General features: G+C 45.3%; 1 protein-coding gene across 3 annotated transcripts in view; it reads right to left on the reverse strand.

Annotated features, from left to right (window-relative positions):
• The window catches only part of ATP9A (ATPase phospholipid transporting 9A), a 167662-nt gene that overhangs the window by 106627 nt on the left and 39314 nt on the right, over window positions 1-21721 (reverse strand). For all 3 annotated transcript variants that reach the window (XM_078371998.1, XM_035298943.3, XM_078371999.1), the window contains exon 4: window positions 11345-11453. In XM_078371998.1, coding sequence (XP_078228124.1) covers window positions 11345-11453 — 109 coding nt within the window. The remainder of the gene's footprint in view (window positions 1-11344; window positions 11454-21721) is intronic.

Raw genomic sequence — 21721 nt, forward strand, 5'->3', positions numbered from 1 at the left:
AACCCCATCTCTACTAAAAATACAAAAATTAAATGGGCATGGTGGCACACACCTATAATTGCAGATACTCGGGAAGCTGAGGCAGGAGAATTGCTTGAACCGGAAAAACGAAGGTTGCAGTGAGTTGAGATCGCACCACTGCACTCCAGCCTGGCGACAGAGCAAGACTTCATCTCAAAAAAAAAAAAAAAAGAAAATGCCCTCCCAACACGCCCCTGATGGGCACACTTCCCAGGTACTCCCTGTTTGCTGTTGCTGTTGTTGCTGGTTTTGGTCTCATCTTCCCCAGAGACTCCTGAGACAGAAAAAGGACCAATACAACAACACAGGGCACCCAGCTTCAGTGACGCTTTACTGTCAAATGTCTTAAGATGCTTCAAAAGTTTGTTTTTTTTTTAACTCAAGATCTAACCATCTGATCTTAATATTTTTTGAACAACCCCCCACCCCACCTTTTTCATTTTGCACTGGGTCCCACAGATTGTGTAGCTGACCCAGAAGGGAAGTAAAAACACCCAAGAATATCTTCTTTATAAAGTATGCAGGAAAACCTGTCTTATGAACCGAGGCCACGGAACTCTGAACTCTTCCCCTAAGACCTCTCTTCTCTTCTGAAGCCTGTAACACCCCATCTCCAATACAGAGGCTCTAAGATTTTTAAATGCATTTGTAGAAACTCGACAAAAGGTAAGAGATTTTTACAAAAGTTAGGTGGAAAATTCTCTGCCTGACACATCCTAAATCAGGAAAAGTCTTCTAATAAATCTATCACTTTCAGCTTTTGCCACTTCACCCAAGTCGTCTCTCAGTCAGAGTTTATAACGGGGAACAAACTTCCAATTATTAGAGCTGTTTATTTCTGTAGCAACGGACCCCAAGCCTTTCGTAAGCAAGCCTGTTGAGCCCAAACCATGCCTTTCATGGATGACAGCTTCAGAATAAGAGCAGTTTGTCTACATTGCAGGGAGAAACCAGATGTTTCCCTTGAGTCAAAACAAGCAAATGACAATTCGGTCAAACTGCAGAACAGCCTACCAAAAAAAAAAAAAATTTTTTTTTTTAATAAATTCCAGGGCACTAGTATGTGTGGGCCTATTTTGTGACCCTGAACACCTCCAGCTATACTTGCATTTTTCATTGTTTGTGCAGGATATTGATTGCTTTTGTAGATCTCCAACAACAATCTCCATGCACTCACCCTGGTTAATGTATTACTCTTTAACTCACACTCTAATCTAACTGTGACAGTGATGAGTTGTAAATTCTGCTTCATGTGTACATTTCCTGGGGTTGACATTAAAACGCCTCTGCAGACCCAGCAGAGTTCAGAGGTTTAAAGTTGAAATTTTCATATTCAAATAGAGTTGTCTGCATTCCCCAAAGCCAAAGAAAAGACTGTTACTTGAAAACAGGCAAAGAGTTGAAAGGATTATTATAAATAATCACTACCACTTCCTGGGGCTTTGTTTAAATAGTGGGAACTTACCAAAAAAAAAAAAAAAAAAAGGCTGCAGTTTAAATCTAACAAGTTTATACCCAACAGTGGCTTTTAAAATAAATATATAAATGGTCTTGCCAGTGTATGGGGCCTGAAAGTGATGAAGCAGGCGAACACCCTCACGGGGGAAACACCTTCCGGGAATGATAGCAGTGCAATTTCAATTTGCAACTTGAGTTTTTGGTGGTGTTTTTTTTTTTTTTTCTAATTAAACAATAAAATGAAATTGAGTACTTTGAAAGGAAAATTTGAACTCTGTGGATTTAAATAAATAACTTTATATCTGGGCCAGGTACAGTGGCTCACACCTATAATTCCAGCACTTTGGGGGGCCAAGGTGGGTGGATCACCTGAGTTTGGGAGTTCAAGACTAGCCTCATCAACATGGAGAAACACTGTCTCTACTAAAAATACAAAATTAGCCAGGTGTAATTAGCACATGCCTGTAATCCCAGCTACTCAGAAGGCTGAGGCAGGAGAATTGCTTAAACCCAGGAGGCCGAAGTTGCAGTGAGCCGAGATGGCGCCACTGCACTCCAGCCTGGGCAACAAGAGCAAAACTCCATCTCAAAGTAAATAAATAATAATTTTATATCTGTATGAGACAGTATGAAAAAGTATTTGGCAAAATCTGTTATAAATAAGACTCACTCATCCCTGCTGATGCCCTGAATCTTAGACAAGGGAAACTGGGAAGGGAATTCTTTGCTCACGGAATTGTCCTTGAGGTCCCTAGTGAAGGATCTTTACAGCAGTTTTGCTGCAGTAACACTGAAAAGTCTATCAATATAATCTTCTTTTAAAAAATATCATAAAGCATATCTTAGGAATACAGAGTTTCAATTTAGTTAATGAATAGCTAAACAACTCCCTACATTATTATACCTTCCGACCAACCCCAATGACATACAACTCCAAAAAAGAAAAACGTGCATCCTTAGGTCTCGAAATTTAAGTCATATTAATTGCAATCCTAGATAATGGTGCAACGTGGGTTTTGTGCTAAACTGAAAAAATATATCCTCAAATGAAAGTAAGATCCTTGAGGTTACAGGAGATTCTGTAAATGGGAAAGGGTGAGCAGAGAACATCGCTGAATTATCTAGAAAGAACTGGAAAAGGAAGATAGCAGGTCAATTTTTTATACCACATATGTAGGAGAAAGCTGAAGATATGCAAAAGAGCATAGACCTTTGGCTTATGACTTGTGGTCAGCCTGCCCAGATGTCCCCAGCGGGAAAGAAGAACCAGCAATTGTGTTAATTATGCCCCTGTTTGCACTTCTTTCAAGGCTAATTGTCCGCTTGCTTCATTTAGCCCTTGATCAGAAGTTAGTCTGGGAAAGCATTCCTGGTATGAAGACCCATGGAATTCATCTTGTGAAAATGCAAATCCAATTTCCCTCACCACCTGTAATAATTGAGGCAACCCCCCCACCCCCATTAAACTTTTGGCTTGGGGAAGGCAAGAATAAAGAGAAATCATTTCTTCACTAATTATTCTTTTCCAATCCAACCCAATTCTCTTGAGTAGCAAAACTACATTTTGCTGGGTCTGCTACAACTCCAAGATCTTCTCTTTTCTGGCTTTATTTCCAGTGCCACTGAATGCTATTAATTTAGGAAGACAGCTCTATAATTAAAAACATAAAAACTCATCAAGGTCTAAGAACAGCTCTTAAGTCTCTGATGTTTAAATGTGAATTTTAAGTAGGAGGAAAGGGGATGCTTGTTTATCCAAAAGCACTACCTCATGTGGTTTTCAACAGTTTGTCCATCCTACAATGAGGAGGTTAGATTGATAAGTTTCTTTGGACTCAGAGATGTGTTTTAAAACTACTCAAATCTTTATTTATTTTTTTTTTTTTTGAGATGGAGTTTCCCTCTCATTGCCCAGGCTGGAGTGCAATGGTGTAATCTCGGCTTAGCACAACCTCCACTCCTGGGTTCAAGCCATTCTCCTGCCTCAGCCTCCCAAGTAGATAGGATTACAGGCATGAACCACCACACTCGGCTAATTTTGTATTTTTACTAGAGACAGGGTTATGCCATGTTGGTCAGGCTGGCCTCAAACTCCTGACCTCAGGCGATCTGCCCACCTCAGCCTCCCAAAGTGCTGGGATTACAGGCGTGAGCCCCTCTGTAGCATATGTATTAAAGCTGAACACTTTAGCAACTGTTGAGATATTACACGCAAAAGTGCTGAGCTGAGCTCCTGACACATAGTAGGTACCTAGACTTAAAGGCTAAGGTTTTTTTTTGGTTTTTTTTTTGGTTTTTTTTTTTTGCCAATCAGTTTGAGCTTATGAGGTTGCTCAGGTTAGCCTTGAACTGATGACCTCGCCTTCGCGAGCGCCATGACCTCCGGCGGGAGCCACTTTGGACCCCAAGGCTAAGGTTTTACACGCAAATAAGCCTCGATTCACATCCCACCTCTGCCCTTTGCTAGCTCATCATCCCAGACAAGATGCTTTTCCTCCTTTTATCAGAGCCTCATGAACCTAGCAATGGGTGAGAGAAAGACATTTTCTCCTTCCCTACATCCACACCCATGAAAGCTACCTTCACAGGGCTGTCTAGAAGACTACTAGGCTGGGCATTGTGGTTCGTGCCTATAATCCCAGCAATTTGGGAAGCCAAAGCAGCAGAATCACTTAAGTCCAGGAGTTCAAGACCAGCCTGGGCAACATAGCGAGACCTCATCTCTACAAACAATTAAAACGTTAGCCAGGTGTCGTGACATAAACCTGTGGTCCTAGTGACTTGGAAAGCTGAGGTGAGAGAATCACTTAAGCCTGGGCAGTATAGACTCCAGTGAACTGTGACTATGCCACTGCACTCTAGCCTGGGTGACAGAGTGAGACCCCTATCTCAAACATAAAGAAACTACAGATTAAACCTTATCTAGCACCTAGCTAGCTAATGGCAGGTGGCCTTTCTTCATTCTTTCTCCTGCTTCCTACTTTGAACAGCAGTTTAAAACAGCTCAGTGCCACCTTTGTCCTAAGGCATGCCTGTACTGTATGCGAATTCTGGAAACACAGAATGAATGCTTCCAGAGCCTCAGGTTCTCACGGGCCTGTGTGGTCTTTTCTTCAGCCTAATCGGAAACAACAAGCTAGTGTTGGAACCTGGGGTTCCATAGCCTGCCACCCCCGCCATCACAGGCTGTGGCGTTGGATTCAACTTGATGTTCTTTCTGGAGAACTCTTTACCAGGGCATGCCATCTGAGTCTTGCCATGAGTCTCATGTTCAGGAGGGTCCCGTACTTGGTTCAAGGCCCTGCTGTTGCCATCTTGAGATTCCTAATAATTTCTGAGTAAGGGTCCCACATGTTCATTTGAATTGGGTCCCACAAATCATGTAGCCAGTCCTGCTCTCTTCCATCCTCTAAGATTCAAGATGAAGGTCAGGTCTTCCAGAAAGACATCACCATTCTCTCTGAGGGACTCCCATCACCCCTGGCTCATATCTCCATTAATTCACCTACTGTCACTTAACAAACACATGGTGTGGCCCAGTGCAGGGGCTCACAACTGTAATCCCAGCACTGTGGGAAGCTGAGGTGGGCAGAACACCTGAGGCCAGGAGATCGAGACCAGCCTGACCAACATTGAGAAACCCCGTCTCTACTAAAAATACAAAATTAGCCCAGGATGTGGTGGCACGTGCCTATAATCCCAGCTACTTGGGAGGCTGAGGCAGGGGAATCACTTGAACCCGGGAGGTGGAGGCTGCAGTGAGCTGAGATGGTGCCATTGCACTTCAGCCTGGTTAACAAGATAGAAACTCCAACTCAAAAAAAAAAAAAGAACACGGCCGGGCATGATGGCTCATGCCTGTAATACCAGCACTTTGGGAGACTGAGGCAGGCAGATCACCTGAGGTCAGGAGCCTGACCAAAATGGAGAAACCCTGTCTCTACCAAAAATATAAAAAATTACCTGGGTATGGTGGCACATGCCTGTAATAGCTACTCAGGAGGCTGAGACAGGAGAATCGCTTAAACCCAGGAGACGGAGGTTACGTGAACTGAGATTGTGCCACTTGCACTCTGGCCTGGACAACAAGAGCAAAACTCTATCTAAAAAAAAAAAGAAAAAAACTAGCTGGGCATGGTGGTGCATGCCTGTAATCCCAGCTACTTGGGAGGCTGAGGCAGGGAAAATTGCTTGAAACCAGGAGGTAGAGGTTATAGTGAGCTGAGAACATGCTATTGCACTCCAGCTTGGGCAACAGAGTGAGAGTCCATCTCCGAAAATAAATAAATAAATCTAGTTTTGAGGCCACATCCAACGAGTACAAATGGAGGGACAGGATACAAAGTAACTGACCTGAAACCAGCCTGTCCTCTTCAAAATGTCAAGATCATGAAAGACAAAGAAAACCGAGGTGCTCTGCCAGGTTGGAAGAGACCAAGGAGAGAGGACAACTAAACAAAACTGACCAACCCGTCTCTTCCTCAACTAAGAAAACAATGCTATCAAAGGACATTTTAAGGACAGGTGGCAAAATTTTAAAATGGATTATAAATTAAATTAATAGCAATATATTCATGTTCAATTTTTTGATTTTGGAAATTGTACATAATTGTGTTATATAAGAGAAATGTCCTTTAAGGAATTAAGTACTTAAGTATTTAAGGCATAAAAGGGAATTGGCCAGGCTCAGTGGCTTACGCCTCTAATCCCAGCACTTTGGGAGGCAGAGGCGGGTGGATCACAAGGTCAGGAGTTCGAAACCAGCCTGGCCAACGTGGTGAAACCCCATCTCCAGCAAAATACAAAAAAAGAAAAAAAAAAATTAGCCAGGCATGGTGGCGTGGGCTTGCAGTCCCAACTACTCAGGAGGCTGAGGCAGGGGAATCTCTTGAACCTGGGAGGCAGAGGCTGCAGTGAACTGAGATCACACCACTGCACTCCAGCCTGGTAAGAGAGCAAGACTCTGTCTCAAAAAAACAAAAAGAAAGAAAGAAAAAAGGGAATTATGTCTACAACTTGTCTCTAATGACCCCAGATATACCTATATGTATATTTACATGGGGAGAAAGAAAGTATTAAAAAGCAACTGTGGCCAGCACGGTGGCTCACGCCTGTAATCCCAGCACTTTGGGAAGCTGAGGCAGGTAGATTGCCTGAAGTCAAACATGGCGAAAGCCCATCTCTACTAAAAATACAAAAATTAGCCATGTGTGGTGACATACACCTGTGATCCCAGCTACTGGGGAGGCTGAGACAGGAGAGTCGCCTCAACCTGGGAGGCGGAGGTTGCGGTGTGCCAAGAATGCACCAGTGTACTCCAGCCCACACAGGGGAAAGAAAAAAGACTAAAATCAACTGTGCATCCTGGGCAACATGCCAACCCCATCGCTACAAATAAAAAATAAAAATTTAGCAGGTCATGGTGGTGCACACCTGTAGTCCCAGCTACTTGGAGGCTGAAGTGAGAGGATCGCTTGAGCCTGGAAGGTGGAGGCTGCAGTGAGTCAAGATCCCACCACTGCACTCCAGCCTGGGTGACACAGGGAGACCCTGTCTCTAAATAAATAAATAACTGTGACAAAATGTAATAATTCATGAATCTAGAGTAAGGGCATATTGGAGTACTCCATACAATTTTTGCAAATTTTTGGCTAGTTAGGAATTATTGCAAAAACAAATTTTAAAATTTAACTATAATAGCACGAGTACACAAAAGGATGTGGCAAGTAGCTAAATACCATGGCTTAAAATCTAGTCATCAAGGCACTATGATTCCTGAACATTTTCACCCCACAAAATAGAGCTGGAAAGTACATTGTAAGACTTCATGTGATAAAAAGGTAACAGCCCGTCATGAACATACATATACATACTTGTTTCATTTTGCTTTTGATCTTACTAAGTGAAGATGGTGAAGTTTCACTCAAGGAAATACCAGGAAAGAATTCGACAGGGAAGTCAAAAAAGGCTTGTTTTTCTCCCTCTTCCCTGCAATCTCCCAGTTGAGGTTTGCTACCCTGGCCCTCCCCCAAAAGCGTAGCAAATAACTAAACGCACCTGGATCACTTTCCAAGCTGACAGTTTCTTCAGTGTTTTGTTGGGCTTTCACAACAAATTGCGGAGCTAGCGTCTGGGTTAATATTCAGAACTGTGTTGTTTTCCCTACAGTGCCATTGGCATGACAATAGACACCACGGGCCACAAAGGGAGACCCACAATGGAAGACACGTTTTTAATGCTTGAGCCATCTGCCAATTCTCCTTAGGACCTTTTCAAGAGCTGAGTGAAGTTAAAGCAAGAGCCAGGAAGGGGTGTGCAGCGGAGGGCAGAAAAATCATTCATGGGAAAAGCAATTGCAATATGAAAAGAACCAAAGAAGGGTCAAAGCCTGGATGGATGAATGAATGGAATCCAGGCCTCTTCTCTTGAGCTCTGAGATCTACCGCACCCTCTCCGATGGGGCTTTTGTTGGTTGCCAAGCATTTTAAATGTTATAGTAAGAATATGTTATTAAGGGAGGATTTAATACACACGAACCACACAAGAAAAAGCCCTCCAGAGAGGTCTTCTGACCACTCACGCGGAAAGCCCAAGCCACCTGCCTCTGCAAAGATTACACTGATTCTTTTTCTTTTGGTAGCAAGATGTCCTAAATACAGTAGTTTAGCATGAATAAAGCATTTCTATACCAACTGGGAATTCCCCTTTCTTACAGAGACTTGCACAGTTTTAAGACCACCAACCATGACAATGTATTCAAATACACTAAAACAAAATATTTTCATACCCTTGAAAAACACAATTAATATTTGCTTTTTTTTTTGAGATGAAGTCTTGCTCTTGCCCCTCAGGCTGGAGTGCAATGGCACAATCCTGGCTCACTGCAACCTCCACCTCCCAGGTTCAAGCGATTCTCCTGCCCCAACCTCCTGACTATCTGGGATTACAGGAGCCTGCCACCATGCTTGGCTAATTTTTGTAGTTTTAATAGAGACGGGGTTTCACCATGTTGGCCAGGCTGGTCTCCAACTCCTGACCTCAGGTGATCCGCCTGCCTCAGCCTCCCTAAATGCTGGATTGCAGGCATGAGCCACAATACCTGGCAGAACTTTGCATTTTTTTTTAGCCCAAAACATATACCTCTGACATTTTTCCCAAAAGGAAAACTCTACTGAAAACCCCCAAGAAACCTGCTTCCTTGAAAGCATAAAGCACTTAACAGAACAGCAGTTCAGACCCTGCCTGGCTTGAGTGCTAAATCCTTTGGCATCTATCCATCTTATCTGTTTCCAAATTCTCAATTTCCTGAAGGCAAGGCATAGCCTTTATTCCCCTCAACCTCTTTAAATAGCATCCATCCCTGAATGGGATCAGGAATCTCAGAGGAAAATCAAATAGACTTTCCTTGGCTAGATTAGCAAACTTTAGGTAACATTCTCTCATTTCTGAATGCAACCTTACAGTAAATCTGTTGTAGTTAGAAGGCAACGGCTGAGTGCCACGTGGCTCACACTGGTAATCCCAGCACTCTGGGAGGCCAAGGCGAATGGATCACCTGTGATCAGGAGTTCAAAACCAGCCTGACAAACATAGAGAAACTCCTTCTCTACTAAAAATACAAAAATTATCCAGGTGTGGTGGTGCATGCCTGTAATCCCAGCTACTCAGGAAGCTGAGGCAAGAGAATCACTTGAACCTAAGAGGCAGAGGTTGCCGTGAGCCGAGATGGCGCCATTGCACTCCAGCCTGGGCAACAAGAGCGAATAGAAGTCAACATTGGCTGGATTGTTTTGTGGTTTTTCCACAGTGTGTTTGAGTGGGTTTTTAAGTTCCATTGTTTAGAATATGCACATATCTTGCAAGGGGGTCAGTGATTAAAGGATTTTCATATCCCTGGGAAATGTTATTAACATTTCAATTTCAATTTTTTTTTTTTTTTTTTTGAGACTGAGTTTCACTTTTGTTACCCAGGCTGGAGTGCAATGGCGGGATCTCGGCTCACTGCAACCTCTGCCTCCTGGGTTCAGGCAATTTTCCTCCCTCAGCCTCCTGAGTAGCTGGGACTACAGGCATGCGCCACCATGCCCAGCTAATTGTTTTGTATTTTTAGTAGAGATGGGGTTTCACCATGTTGACCAGGATGGTCTCGGTCTCCTGACCTCATGATCCACCCGCCTCGGCCTCCCAAAGTGCTGGGATTACAGGCGTGAGCCACCGCGCCCGGCCCTACTTTTTTTTTTTAAGACGGGGTTTCACCATGTTGGTCAGGCTGGTCTTGAACTCCCAACCTCAGGTGATCCGCCCGCCTTGGCCTCCAAAGTGCTTGGATTACAGGCATGAGCCACCACACCTGGCTCAATTTTTTTTTTTTTTTTTTGAGACTATTGTTACCCAGACTGTTTCGCTATTGTTACCCAGACTGGAGTGCAATGGAATGATCTCGGCTCACCGCAACCTCCGCCTTCTGGGTTCAAGCAATTCTCCTGCCTCAGGCTCCCAAGTAGCTGGGACTACAGGCGCACACCACCATGCCCAGCTAATTTTTTTTTGTATTTTTAGTAGAGATGGGATTTCACCATGTTGGCCAGGCTGGTCTCTAACTCCTGACCTCAGGTGATCTGCCCGCCTTGGCCTCCAAAGTGCTTGGATTACAGGCATGAACCACGAGGCCCGCTCAATTTTTTTTTTTTTTTTTGAGAGGGAGTTTCCGGCTGGGCGCGGTGGCTCACGCCTGTAATCCTGGCACTTTGGGAGGCTGAGGCAGATGGATCACAAGGTCAAGAGATCGAGACCATCCTGGCCAACATGGTGAAACCCTGTCTCTACTAAAAATACAAAAACCAGCTAGGCGTAGTAGTACCTGCCTGTAGTCCTAGCTACTCGGGAGGCTGAGGCAGCAGAATTGCTTGAACTGGGGATGTAGAGGTTGCAGTGAGCTGAGATCGTGCCACTGAACTCCACTCTGGGCAACAGAATGAGACTCTGTCTAAAAAAAAAAAAAAAAATAGAGAGAGAAGCAGTTTCCCTCTTGTCACCCAGGCTAAAGTGTTATGGCATGATCTCGGCTCCCTGCAGCCTCCACCTCCCAGATTCAAGTGATTCTCCTGCCTCAGCCTCTTGAGTAGCTGGGATTACAGATGTATACCACTGTGTCCAGCTAATTTTTGTATTTATAGTAGAGACAGCTTTTACCATGTTGGCCAGGCTGGTCTGCACCCCTGACCTCAGGTGATCCACCCACCTCAGCCTCCCAAAGTGCTGGGATTACAGGCATGAGCCACCGTACCAGTCCAAAATTTCAATTTTTTGTTTTTGAGCCAAAACATACAACTCCAATATACACATCTGGTCACTGTCTTTGGATCAGACTCCACACTCTCCAGGCTTCAATTTCCAGGATTTATAAAATGCCTTCAAAGAAATCTTCCCGGATGCAGTATTTACCTAAATCTGTACTCAAGTTGCAACAGTTTGGCTTTAAAGAAACCACTGCCGAAAAAACTCTTTGCAGCCTGCCATGTGAACAGCAGGGGCACCCTCCTTCCCTCCTCAGCCAGGTGGCAGAAAGGGAAAGGGATTAGCCAGCGAGGATGCCAGCACACAGAACATCATTCTAGACTGATGACACACAAGTTATGTGACAGGACCAATACCAAGAGGCCTGTGGATGCCGCCAGGGCCTGGTGACCCCATCAACCTGTCATCCAGGGCAGATGGAGGCCTCCCTGGTGCTGGGGCCACCAAGCAACTGTTCAGCCACGTGGCCTTCCCACACCCATAGCCCAGGCCTTGAACTCTTCTCCCCTGACTGTCAGTGGCCCATGATTGACCTGCACCCCTGTGGCCCAGGAGCCAGGAGGCTGACCTCGAGCTGTGAGCCGGCTGTAGACCTGGGAGTTGACTTCCTTGTCCCGAACGTAGCATCGGATCTCTTCCACCGCCTCACGGATGACAGTGACGGCCAGCACGAAGCCCTGCAGAGACAGACGACAGTGAGCCTTGCTACAGGCAGTGAGCCCCGCTGCAGCCAACTGTCCTCTCCTGGTGCCAGGGGCAGAAAAGGCGAGAGGCCACTTGGGAGTGTGCTGCGGGGCAGGACCTTTGGAGCACCCCCAGGGGCAGGGAGTGCCTCGAGTTATTCCAAATGCCCTCGCCCCTGCAAGCCCCCCTCTCCGAATCACTCTTAGGGAACACACACTCACAAACACACCCTGCAGAAACACTACCCTAGAGACACACTCACTGCCACACACATACAAGATGTCCACATTTAACACCTTGGAGTGAGGGTGACAAACACAGGAACACTCCAACTGTTCCTCCCCAAGCAAGTGATGGTGACCTCAAACACTGTCTCTCACCCACCATGTGCTGGGCACTATTGGAGGTGCTTCTCACCCTCACAACTCTATGAGATACAACGCTCTCGTAACTAAGATCCACATGCAGACGAGAAAACTGAGGCACAGAGAGGTTGAGTAATCTTGCCCAAAGACATAAAGCTACTAAGTGATAAATGGGAATCAAAATGTAGGCAATCTTAATCTTTACTGCCTCTAAAGAAACATAGGTAGATGGAGCCAGTGAGAGGGACCACCAGGCAACAGTTAAAAAGAATAAGATACATGTGTTGCATTCACAGAGCCAAGTAGAAAACTCAGTCTTTCAGGACACACACTGTAACACCATTCACATATATAGCAACAAAGATCCTTTTTTTTTTTTTAACCCCTACTCTGTCACCTGGCTGGAGCGTAGTGGCACCATCTCGGCTCACTGCAACCTCCCCCTCCTGGGTTTACGCAATTCTCCTGCCTCAGCCTCCCAAGTAGCTGGGAACATAGTCATGCGCCACCACGTCCAGCTAATTTTGATATTTTTAGTAGAAACAGCATTTCACCATGTTGGCCAGGACGGTCTCGATCTCTTGACCTAGTGATCCATCCACTCAGCCTCTTAAAGTGCTGAGATTACAGGCGTGAGCCACCGTGCATAGCCATACATACCAACAAAGATTCTATACACTGTTAAATGTTTTCAATTTCCTTAACTACCAGTTAGATTTCTCTGCCAGGAAAGAGACTAGGATAGGGAGGGACTGAAATGAGCTTCAGACTATCTGTAATGTCTTCAGTTTTTTGGGTTTTTCTGTTTGTTTGTTTGAGATGGGGTCTCACTCTGTCGCCAAGGTTGGAGTATAGTAACATGACCTTGACTCACTGCAATCTCACCTCCCAGGCTCAAGAGATCTCCCTGCCACAGCCTCCCGAATAGCTGGGACCACAGGCATGTGCCACCATACCTGGTTAATTTTTTGTATTTTTGGTAGAGATGGTTTTTTGTTGTTGCTGTTGTTAAGACAGAGACTCACTCTGTTGTCCAAGATGGAGTACAGTGGCACAATCCCGGCTTACTGCAACCTCCGCCTCCCGGGCTCAAGAGATTCTGCAGCCTCAGCCTCCCAAATAGCTAGGATTATAGGTAGCCACCACCACGCCCAGCTAATATTTGTATTTTTACTAGTGACTGGGTTTCACCATGTTGGCCAGGCTGGTCTCGAACTCCTGACCTCAAGTGATCTGCACACCTCAGCCTCCCAAAGTGCTGGGATTAAGCCACCATGCCCAGCCAGAGATGGGTTTTTGCCATGTTGCCCAGGCTGGTCTCGAACTCCTGAGCTCACGAAATTCACCCACCTGAGCCTCTCAAAACGCTGAGATTACAGGCATGAGTCACTGCACCCAGCTGTTTTAAGTTTTTATAAGGAAACCATATTAAGGTATTAATTGCATAAGTAGCAACTAATAAAAATTTAAAATTTCCCCAGCCTTCCCCTGAGCTGGGAACCCTGACTTGTAAAATCTGGTTGAGTGGAGGGAGTCACCCACAGCAGAATCTACTTCCAATCTAGATGTTTTTCCTCTTGTAATCAATAAAGCCAAAATCAGTCATTCATTTTACTTATGCGCTTATAGTCATTCATTTTCCTTGTCATTCCTCACCCCCCACCCACTTTTAGAGCTTGCAAGGACAGTTAGTTTTTAAAATACAGATAGTATCACCACCCAAAGGTTAGCAGTTGTGGTTCTTGGAGAGTTTCACTTTCATACTGTTTACGCTGTGAAATATATTAGCTTTGATTCAAACGACTTTAAATCTCTTATGTAAATCTATTCAGAGATGTGCTGCTTTGTGAAACTCCTCCCAATGCCCATACATCTTTACAATCAAAGGATTACAACTGTTTCCAATCAGATGTAACGTACACACTGCAGCCAAAAGAAAATCGGTACATTTCATAATCAAAGCATAACCAGACCACATAGGGAGAGAGAGAAAACCTGCTTCAGGAGGAGCACAGAACCGGTTTGCAGAACTCCCCAATTACCATGCTGCTATTATGTTGTTCTGTGCAAAAACCCAAGTTTTTGTTGTTGTTTGTTTTTTTGAATGTTTCAGTTTCTATTTCTCTCTGCATGGGCCTGGCTAAATCCCATTGATGTTCATGGAAAGTGTGTGCTCATACAAAGACAGGAGCTGACCTCCCAGCTGCAAATAAATACTGCCTCCTAAATTATCATGTTTCCCCGCACATACACACATAGCTCTCATTCATCCTAGAGGCCACGCCATGCCTTGAGCTAGAAATTGCTTTACAAAGAGATGCAAATGTAGTCCAGGAGTAAATTCCAACCATCCAATTTAGGAGTCCTTACTATCCATCCACAGATATTTAGAAAGAAGCTTTAAGGGGCAGGGCAAGGGGGTACTGAAGGAGACAACTGTCTGAGCTGGTGAAGAATCACAGGCAAGTGGCCAGGCACAGTGGCTCACGTCTGTAATCCCAGCACTTTGGGAGACCGAGATGGGTGGATCACTTGAGGTCAGGAATTTGAGACCAGCCTGGCCAACACGGTGAAACCCTGTCTCTGCTAAAAATACAAAAACTAGCCAGGCATGGTGGCAGGTACCTGTAATCCCAGCTACTTAGGAGGCTGATACAGGGGAATCACTTGAACTCAGGAAGTGGAGGTTGCAGTGATCCAAGATCGCGCCACTGCACTCCAGCCTGGGCAACAGGGCAAGATTCTGTCTCGAAGAAAAAAAAAAAAGAATCACAGGCAGGGGTAACTCATAGACAAGCAACTCTGAAAGTGCAAGCCTCTTTTGTAAAGTTGTACATAAAAAACTAATTTACTAAAGCAAATCTAATCTATGGGAGACAGAAATCAGCAAAGCAGTTGCCTGGGTCATGGGGGTATGTGGGTGACAGGGACAGGCACTAAGGAACTTCCTGGGATGATGGAAATGTTCTATCTCTTGATTGAGGTGGTATTTATGTGGGTGTTGATGAACGTCAAAACTCAATGAATAGGAAGATCTGTGCATTTTATGGTATATAGATTATATCTCAGTAACAAAAATACCCTAGATTTACTTTGTTATCATACTATGTTATAGATTATTTCTGCTCTCCTGTTACTTCTCCCCTAACATATTAGTACCAAGAAAAAAATTATTAAAAGCTAAAACGTGGCTGGGTGTGGTGGCTCACACCTATAATCCCAGCATTTGGGGAGGCTGAAGCAGGAAGATCGATTGAGCCCAGGACTTCAAGACCAGCCTGGGCAACATAGGGAGACCCCATCTTTACAAAAACTATAAAAAGAATTAGCCAGTTTCTACGAAAGAAAATAGAAACCTGAAACGGTGAGGCTGGGGGGAAATGAGTTGGGCATGGTGGCTCATATTGTGGTCCCAGCTACTCAGGAGGCTGAGGCAGGAGGACTGTCTGAGCCCAGGAGGCAGAGGTTGTAGTGAGCCGAGATCAAACTACTGCACTCCAGCCTGGACGACAGAATGAGACCTTGTCTTGGGGGAAAAAATTTAAAAAGCTAAAATGTAATCTGAACAATGAAAAACATGTCATTAGTGGCAGAATTAAAAAATGAAAATGAGGGCCGGGTGCGGTGGCTCACGCCTGTAATCCCAGCACTTTGGGAGGCCAAGGCAGGTAGATCACAAGGTCAAGAGATCGAGACCATCCTGGTCAATATGGTGAAACCCCGTCTCTACTAAAAATACAAAAAAATTAGCTGGGCATGGTGGCGCATGCCTGTAATCCCAGCTACTCAGGAGGCTGAGGCAGGAGAATTGCCTGAACCCAGGAGGCGGAGGTTGCAGTGAGCCGAGATCGCGCCAGCATACACCAGCCTGGGTAACAAGAGCGAAACTCCGTCTCAAAAAAAAAAAAAAAAAAAAAAATGAAAATGAGAACATTTCCTGAGAATTCTATATAGCCACATGAAGCATTTTACTTGCAGTAGTTCATCTAAACTTCCCAACAAACCAAGGCAGTAGAAAGGATTGTCCCTTTTTACAGATGACAAAACTGAGGCTCAGAAAAGTAGGCTGGGTTCAAATTACATAACTTCCTAAAGTGCAATTAAGAGCTAAACCCAGTTGGATGCAGTGGCTCATGCCTATAATCCAGCACTTTGGGAGGCCAAGGTGGGAGGGTCACCTGAGGTCAGGAGTTCTAGACCAGCCCGGCCAACATGGTGAAACCCGTCTCTACTAAAATACAAAAAATGAGCTCGGTGTAGTGGCCACCTGTAATCTCAGCTACTCAAAAGGCTGAGGCAAGAGAATTGCTTGAACCTGGAAAGCAGAGGTTGCAGTGAGCTGAGATCTTGCTGCTGCACTTCAGCCTAAATGACAGAGCAAGACTCTGACGGGGAAGGTGGTGGGGGGGGAGGGGGAAGAGAAAGAAAGGGGAAGGGGAAGGGAGCTAAACCCAAACCACTAGGCTCCACAGCTCTCATTCAGAACCACTGCATTTAGGAGCTAGGTTTGAAATGAGGCAACTTTCAGAATGGACAGAAGACATTTCAAAAAGTGTTCTAGCAAAGAACTTAAAATTGACTCTTTACATAAAAATCTATTAAGGGTGGCCAGGTGCGGTGGCGCATGCTCATAATCCCAGAACTTTGGGAGGTTGCGGCGGGTGGATCACCTGAGGTCGGGAGTTCAAGACCAGCCTAGCCAACATGGTGAAACCCCGTCTCTACTAAAAATACCAAAAAAATTAGCCGAACATGGTCTTGGGCACCTGTAATCTCAGCTACTTGGGAGGCTGAAGCAGGAAAATCGCTTGAACCCGGGAAGAGGAGGCTGCAGTGAGCCAAGATCACGCCATTATACTCCATCCTGGGCAACAAGAGCAAAACTGTATCTCAAAAAAAAAAAAAATGTATTAAGGGAAATCAGCTATGTCACCTAGAATTAGATGCTGTCTGTCTAGTTTTTCACCCCAAACCCGTTTTCCTGTAGTTCCTGGAAAGAGAGGCAAAAATATAAGACAGATATCCCCCAACTTAGCCATCACCGGAAAAGCTGACTATAAAAGGGTCTCCAGCCTGGAAACTAACAGACTGCTGGAGGTGCCAAAACCTAGAGACAAGCTGCTAACTGCCTGCCTTCTGTCCTGAGCTATGGTCAAGGGAAAACAGGCCAGTCATTTGGGAGACAGCAGAGGGTGGGGGTAGAGGCCGAGAAGGCCTCAGTGGAAATACATTTTTTAAAAATAGTAACTGTGGGGTGTGCTGGCTCACGCCCATAATCCCAGCACTTTGGGTGGCTGAGGTGGGCAGATCTCAAGGTCATGAGTTCAAGACCAACCTGGCCAACATGGTGGAACCGTCTCCACTAAAAATACAAAACTTATTCGAGCGTGGTGGTGCACGCCAGTAAACCCAGCTACTCGGGAGGCTGAGACAGGAGAATTGCTTGAACCCAGGAGGCAGAGGTTGCAGCAAGCCAAAATCACACCACTGCACTCCAGCCTAGGTGACAGAGCAAGACTCAAAAAAATAATAATAATAATTACTATGGCCTACTTGAAAGTCAGGACTTCAGGTTTCTTTTGGAAAATCAGAGCATTATTTTATTTGGTTTGTGTTTATTTTTTTGTTTTTGTTTTTTAAGAGACAAGGTCTTGCTCTGTCACCCAGGCTGAAGTGCAGTGGCATGATCATAGCTTATTACAGCCTCAAACTCCTGGCTGAAGTGATCCTCCTGCCTCAACATCCCAAGAAACTGAGACTACAGGCATACACCACCATACCTGACTAACTTTGGTTTTTATTTTCAGTAGAGATGAGGTCTCACCATGCTGCCCAGGGTGGTCTCAAACTCCCGACCTTGAACCATCCTCCCACCTCAATCTCTCCCAAAGCGCTGGGATTGCAGAGGCAAGCCCAGAGCATTGGGAGTTACAGGCCCAGCCTCAGGGCATCATTTTAGCAAGGAGACACTGACTGGAACTGAGGGCCAGGTCCCCTTTGAAGAATGTGAGGCTTCCAGGTCATCCCGGTCCCCACCACTCACTCTAGCCACCTGCTTCCCCTCACTGGCTGGTGCTAGAGTTTGCCATCACCACTGCTGATATGGACAATACTAGTAAGGGAAACAGAATGGCATGTGCCACAAACTCACATTAACAATTTGATCTACATTCACAACCCCAAGTACCAGTCTGGTCTCCCGCTGAAGGTAGAAACAACTTTGTTCTTAAGCGTTCCAAACACCCTAAATGCACATTTCATGTATTTCATTTCCTGTAACTCACTGACTTCCAGAAAGGCACTGGGGTGACTTAAGATAGCAGTCCTGGCACAATAAGATTAAAAACACTTAAAAGAATAAAAGGCAGGCCAGGCGCTGTGGCTCACCCCTGTAACGCAGCACTTTGAGAGGCTAAAGTGAGTGGATCACCTGAGGCCAGGAGTTCGAGACCAGCCTGACCAACATGACGAAACCCCATCGCTAAAAATACAAAAATTAGCCAGGTGTGGTGGCACACATCTGTAATCCAGCTCTTCAGGAGGCTGAGGCAGGAGACTCGCTTGAGGCTGGGAGGCAGAGGTTGCAGTGAGCTGAGATCATGCCCCTACACCCCAGCCTGGGTGACAGAGCAAGATTCCATCTCAAAATAAAAAAGAAAGACAGAAAAGAGATGTGGCCTGAGAGATGGAGTCTCGAGCATTCCTTGCTGGGGGCCTGGGAGGGGCCTCCTGAGCCCAGAAGCAAAGCAGTGAGGTAATAGGAAAGTCCCTCACCTTCAACCACAGCAGAGAGGCCAAGGGACAGTCTGATCACCAGGAAAAGGGTGGAACCAATTCACATGCTCCTTTAAAAGTTTTTTTAATGAATGTTGTAGATATTTAAAAATCAAGAGTAAAATATACTAAAAATTTTTTAATATTTCAGAACTATGTATATCTTGTTTTTTTCCTAGGAAGAAACGTGGGTTGGGCTCAGTGGCTCACGCCTGTAATCCCAGTACTTTGGGAGGCCAAGGGTGGGAAGGATCACCTAAGGTCAGGAGTTCAAGACCAGCCTGGCCAAAAATGGTGAAACCCTGTCTCTACTAAAAATACAAAATGAGGTCAGGTGTGGTAGCTCACACCTCTAATCCCAGCATTTTGGGAGGCCAAGGCTGGTGGATCATGAGGTCAGGAGTTCAAGATCAGGCTGGCCAATATGGTAAAACTTCATCTCTACTAAAAATACAAAAATTAGCCTGACATGGTGGCGGGTGCCTGTAATCCCAGCTACTTGGGAGGCTGAGGCAAAGAACTGCTTGAACCCGGAAAGTGGAGGTTGCAGTGGGCTGAGATCTCACCACTGCATTCCAACCTGGGAGACAGAGCAAGATTCCATCTCAAAACAAAACAAAACAAAACAAAAATTAGCTGGGTGTGGTGGCACACGCCTATAATCCCAGCTACTTGGGAGACTGAGGCAGGAGAATCACTTGAGCCCAAGAGGCAGAGGTTGCAGTGAGCCCAGATCATGCCACTGTACTCCAGCCTGGACAACAGAGTGAGTGAGACTATCAATCAATCAATCAATAGAAAGAAAGTTGTAAGAATTTTTATTCATCGTTCTTGTTTGTTCATAAAGCAACTCTGGAGGGAAGGAGAAGAAGTGAAATTATTTGGGAGGCAAAACTGGATAGAAGTAGATTCTTCACAAGGGACATATGTATATTTCTTGAGTCATGTGAATATATTACCTTTCAAATAACTACACTTTAAAAAGATAACCAATAAAAGGCAATAGGATAAATGATATTTTATATACATTGTAGACTAACTTTGTTTAGGTAACTTATGGTTTGATTTTATATTAGTATATAATAAACAGTTATGGAACTAATAAACTAAAATGATGTTAGAGTATTTCACATAGAACTATAGAGTTTGTAACTGTTGGGTCTGACAACTCCTGGTGCCTGTTTGTAGCTGACTAGAAAGAGTAGCCGATAGGACCTTTCTCATCCTCCCAGGGCTTAATTCTATCAGCCCAGCTCTAGAGCATCTATTTATAAGGTAAGGGCAACAGTTTCCAAGGCCTGGTGCAGTAAGGGCAACAGCTTCCAAGGCCTGGTGCAGTAAGGGCAACAGCTTCCAAGGCCTGTAATCCCGGCACTTTGGGAAGTCAAGGTGGGTGGATCACTTGAGGTCAGGAGTTCGAGAGCAGCCTGGCCACCATGGTGAAACCTTGTCTCTACTAAAAATATAAAAATTAGTCAGGCGTGGTGGTGGGTGCCTGTAACCCCAGTTACTCAGGAGGCTGAGGCATGAGAATCGCTTGAACCCAAGAAGTAAAGGCTACAGTGAGCTGAGATGTGCCACTGCACTCCAGCCTGGGTGACAGAGCGAGACTCCATCTCAGAAAAAAAAAAAATTGTTTCCCGATGATCACAATATCAGTGCTTAAAAGTGCAGGCACCACCTGGCACTTGGTTCAGCATGCCACCTGACACAGGCAGGAATGTCTGTTATCAGAGGGGCAGGATGCTTGGATGAAGGGCCCCTTTAGCTCCCAGGATCCTAGTTCACCCCAAAATGACTCAGAGCAGGAGAGAACTATTCTCGTCATTCCAAAAGCACCTGCACTGTTTGCGTGGAAGAAATAACCCCATTCCTCTTCACAGGGCGAGAGCTGCTGGCATCACTTGCCTAATAACATGGCACGTACAGCGTAAGCACGCCCACTCCCAGGCCCCTGAGCATGTGACTTCCTCCGTTCCACAAGCACCTCCGCACCAAATCCTCATCATCCCTCGCTTGCTGCCAACAGCAAAAAGGTTTATTGTTTCTGCTTCTTTTTTTTTTTTTTTTTTCCATTTTGAGATGGAGTTTTGCTCTGTTGCCAGGCTGGAGTAAAGCAGCTCACCGCAACCTCTACCTCCTGGGTTCAGCCAATTCTCCTGCTTTGGCCTCCCAAGTAGCTGGGACTACAGGCATGCGCCACCATGCCCGGCTAATTTTTGTATTTTCAGTAGAGATGGGGTTTCACCATGTTGGCCAGGATGGTCTCGATCTCCTGACCTCGTGATCTGCCTGCCTCAGCCTCCCAAAGTGCTGGGATTACAGGCCTGAGCCACCGCGCCCAGCCTAAAAGCAAATTCTTTAATTAAAAATAAAAATATTAATAAGATTTATGAACAGAAAATCTGAGTGTTCCCCCTGGGTCCCACCTGGTGAGAATATAAAAAGCAACTGCAAGCCTGTAATCCCAGCACTTTAGGAGGCCGAGGCGGGTGGATCACAAGGTCAAGAGATCGAGACCATCCTGGTCAACATGGTGAAACCCCGTCTCTACTAAAAATACAAAAAATTAGCTGGGCATGGTGGCGCGTGCCTGTGGTCCCAGCTGCTCAGGAGGCTGAGGCAGGAGAATTGCCTGAATCTAGGAGGCGGAGGTTGTGGTGAGCCGAGATCGCGCCATTGCACTCCAGCCTGGGTAACAAGAGTGAAACTCCATCTCAAAAAGAATAATAATAATAAAAAATAAAAAGCAACTGCATTTCATAATATCTCTATTTGGAGAAAAAGGGTATCAGTTCTGTCCTCTCCACAGCTACGTGACTGGATCTCTTTCTGTTTCTCAAATGCGCTAAGAAGAACATGCCTGCTGCAGGGCCTTTGCACTGCTGTCCGCTGGAACATTCTACTTCCCATCATTCCTCAGGAGGCCTTTCATAGCAACACAGGCTAAGGTTACCTCTCCACATCTCCTACCCTTCACCCTCATTTGTGCAAAAAATACTAAACGTACCTTGGATACCCCATCCTTCCTATGACCTTATTCTGTTACCATCAGAGCACTTTTCACAATTTGTAACAATTTCATTTACCGGCTTATTGTCTATCCCCTCTGGATGTCAGCC

Source organism: Callithrix jacchus, chromosome 5, assembly GCF_049354715.1.
Source record: "Callithrix jacchus isolate 240 chromosome 5, calJac240_pri, whole genome shotgun sequence".
In the NCBI taxonomy this organism is placed as follows: Eukaryota; Metazoa; Chordata; class Mammalia; order Primates; family Cebidae; genus Callithrix; species Callithrix jacchus.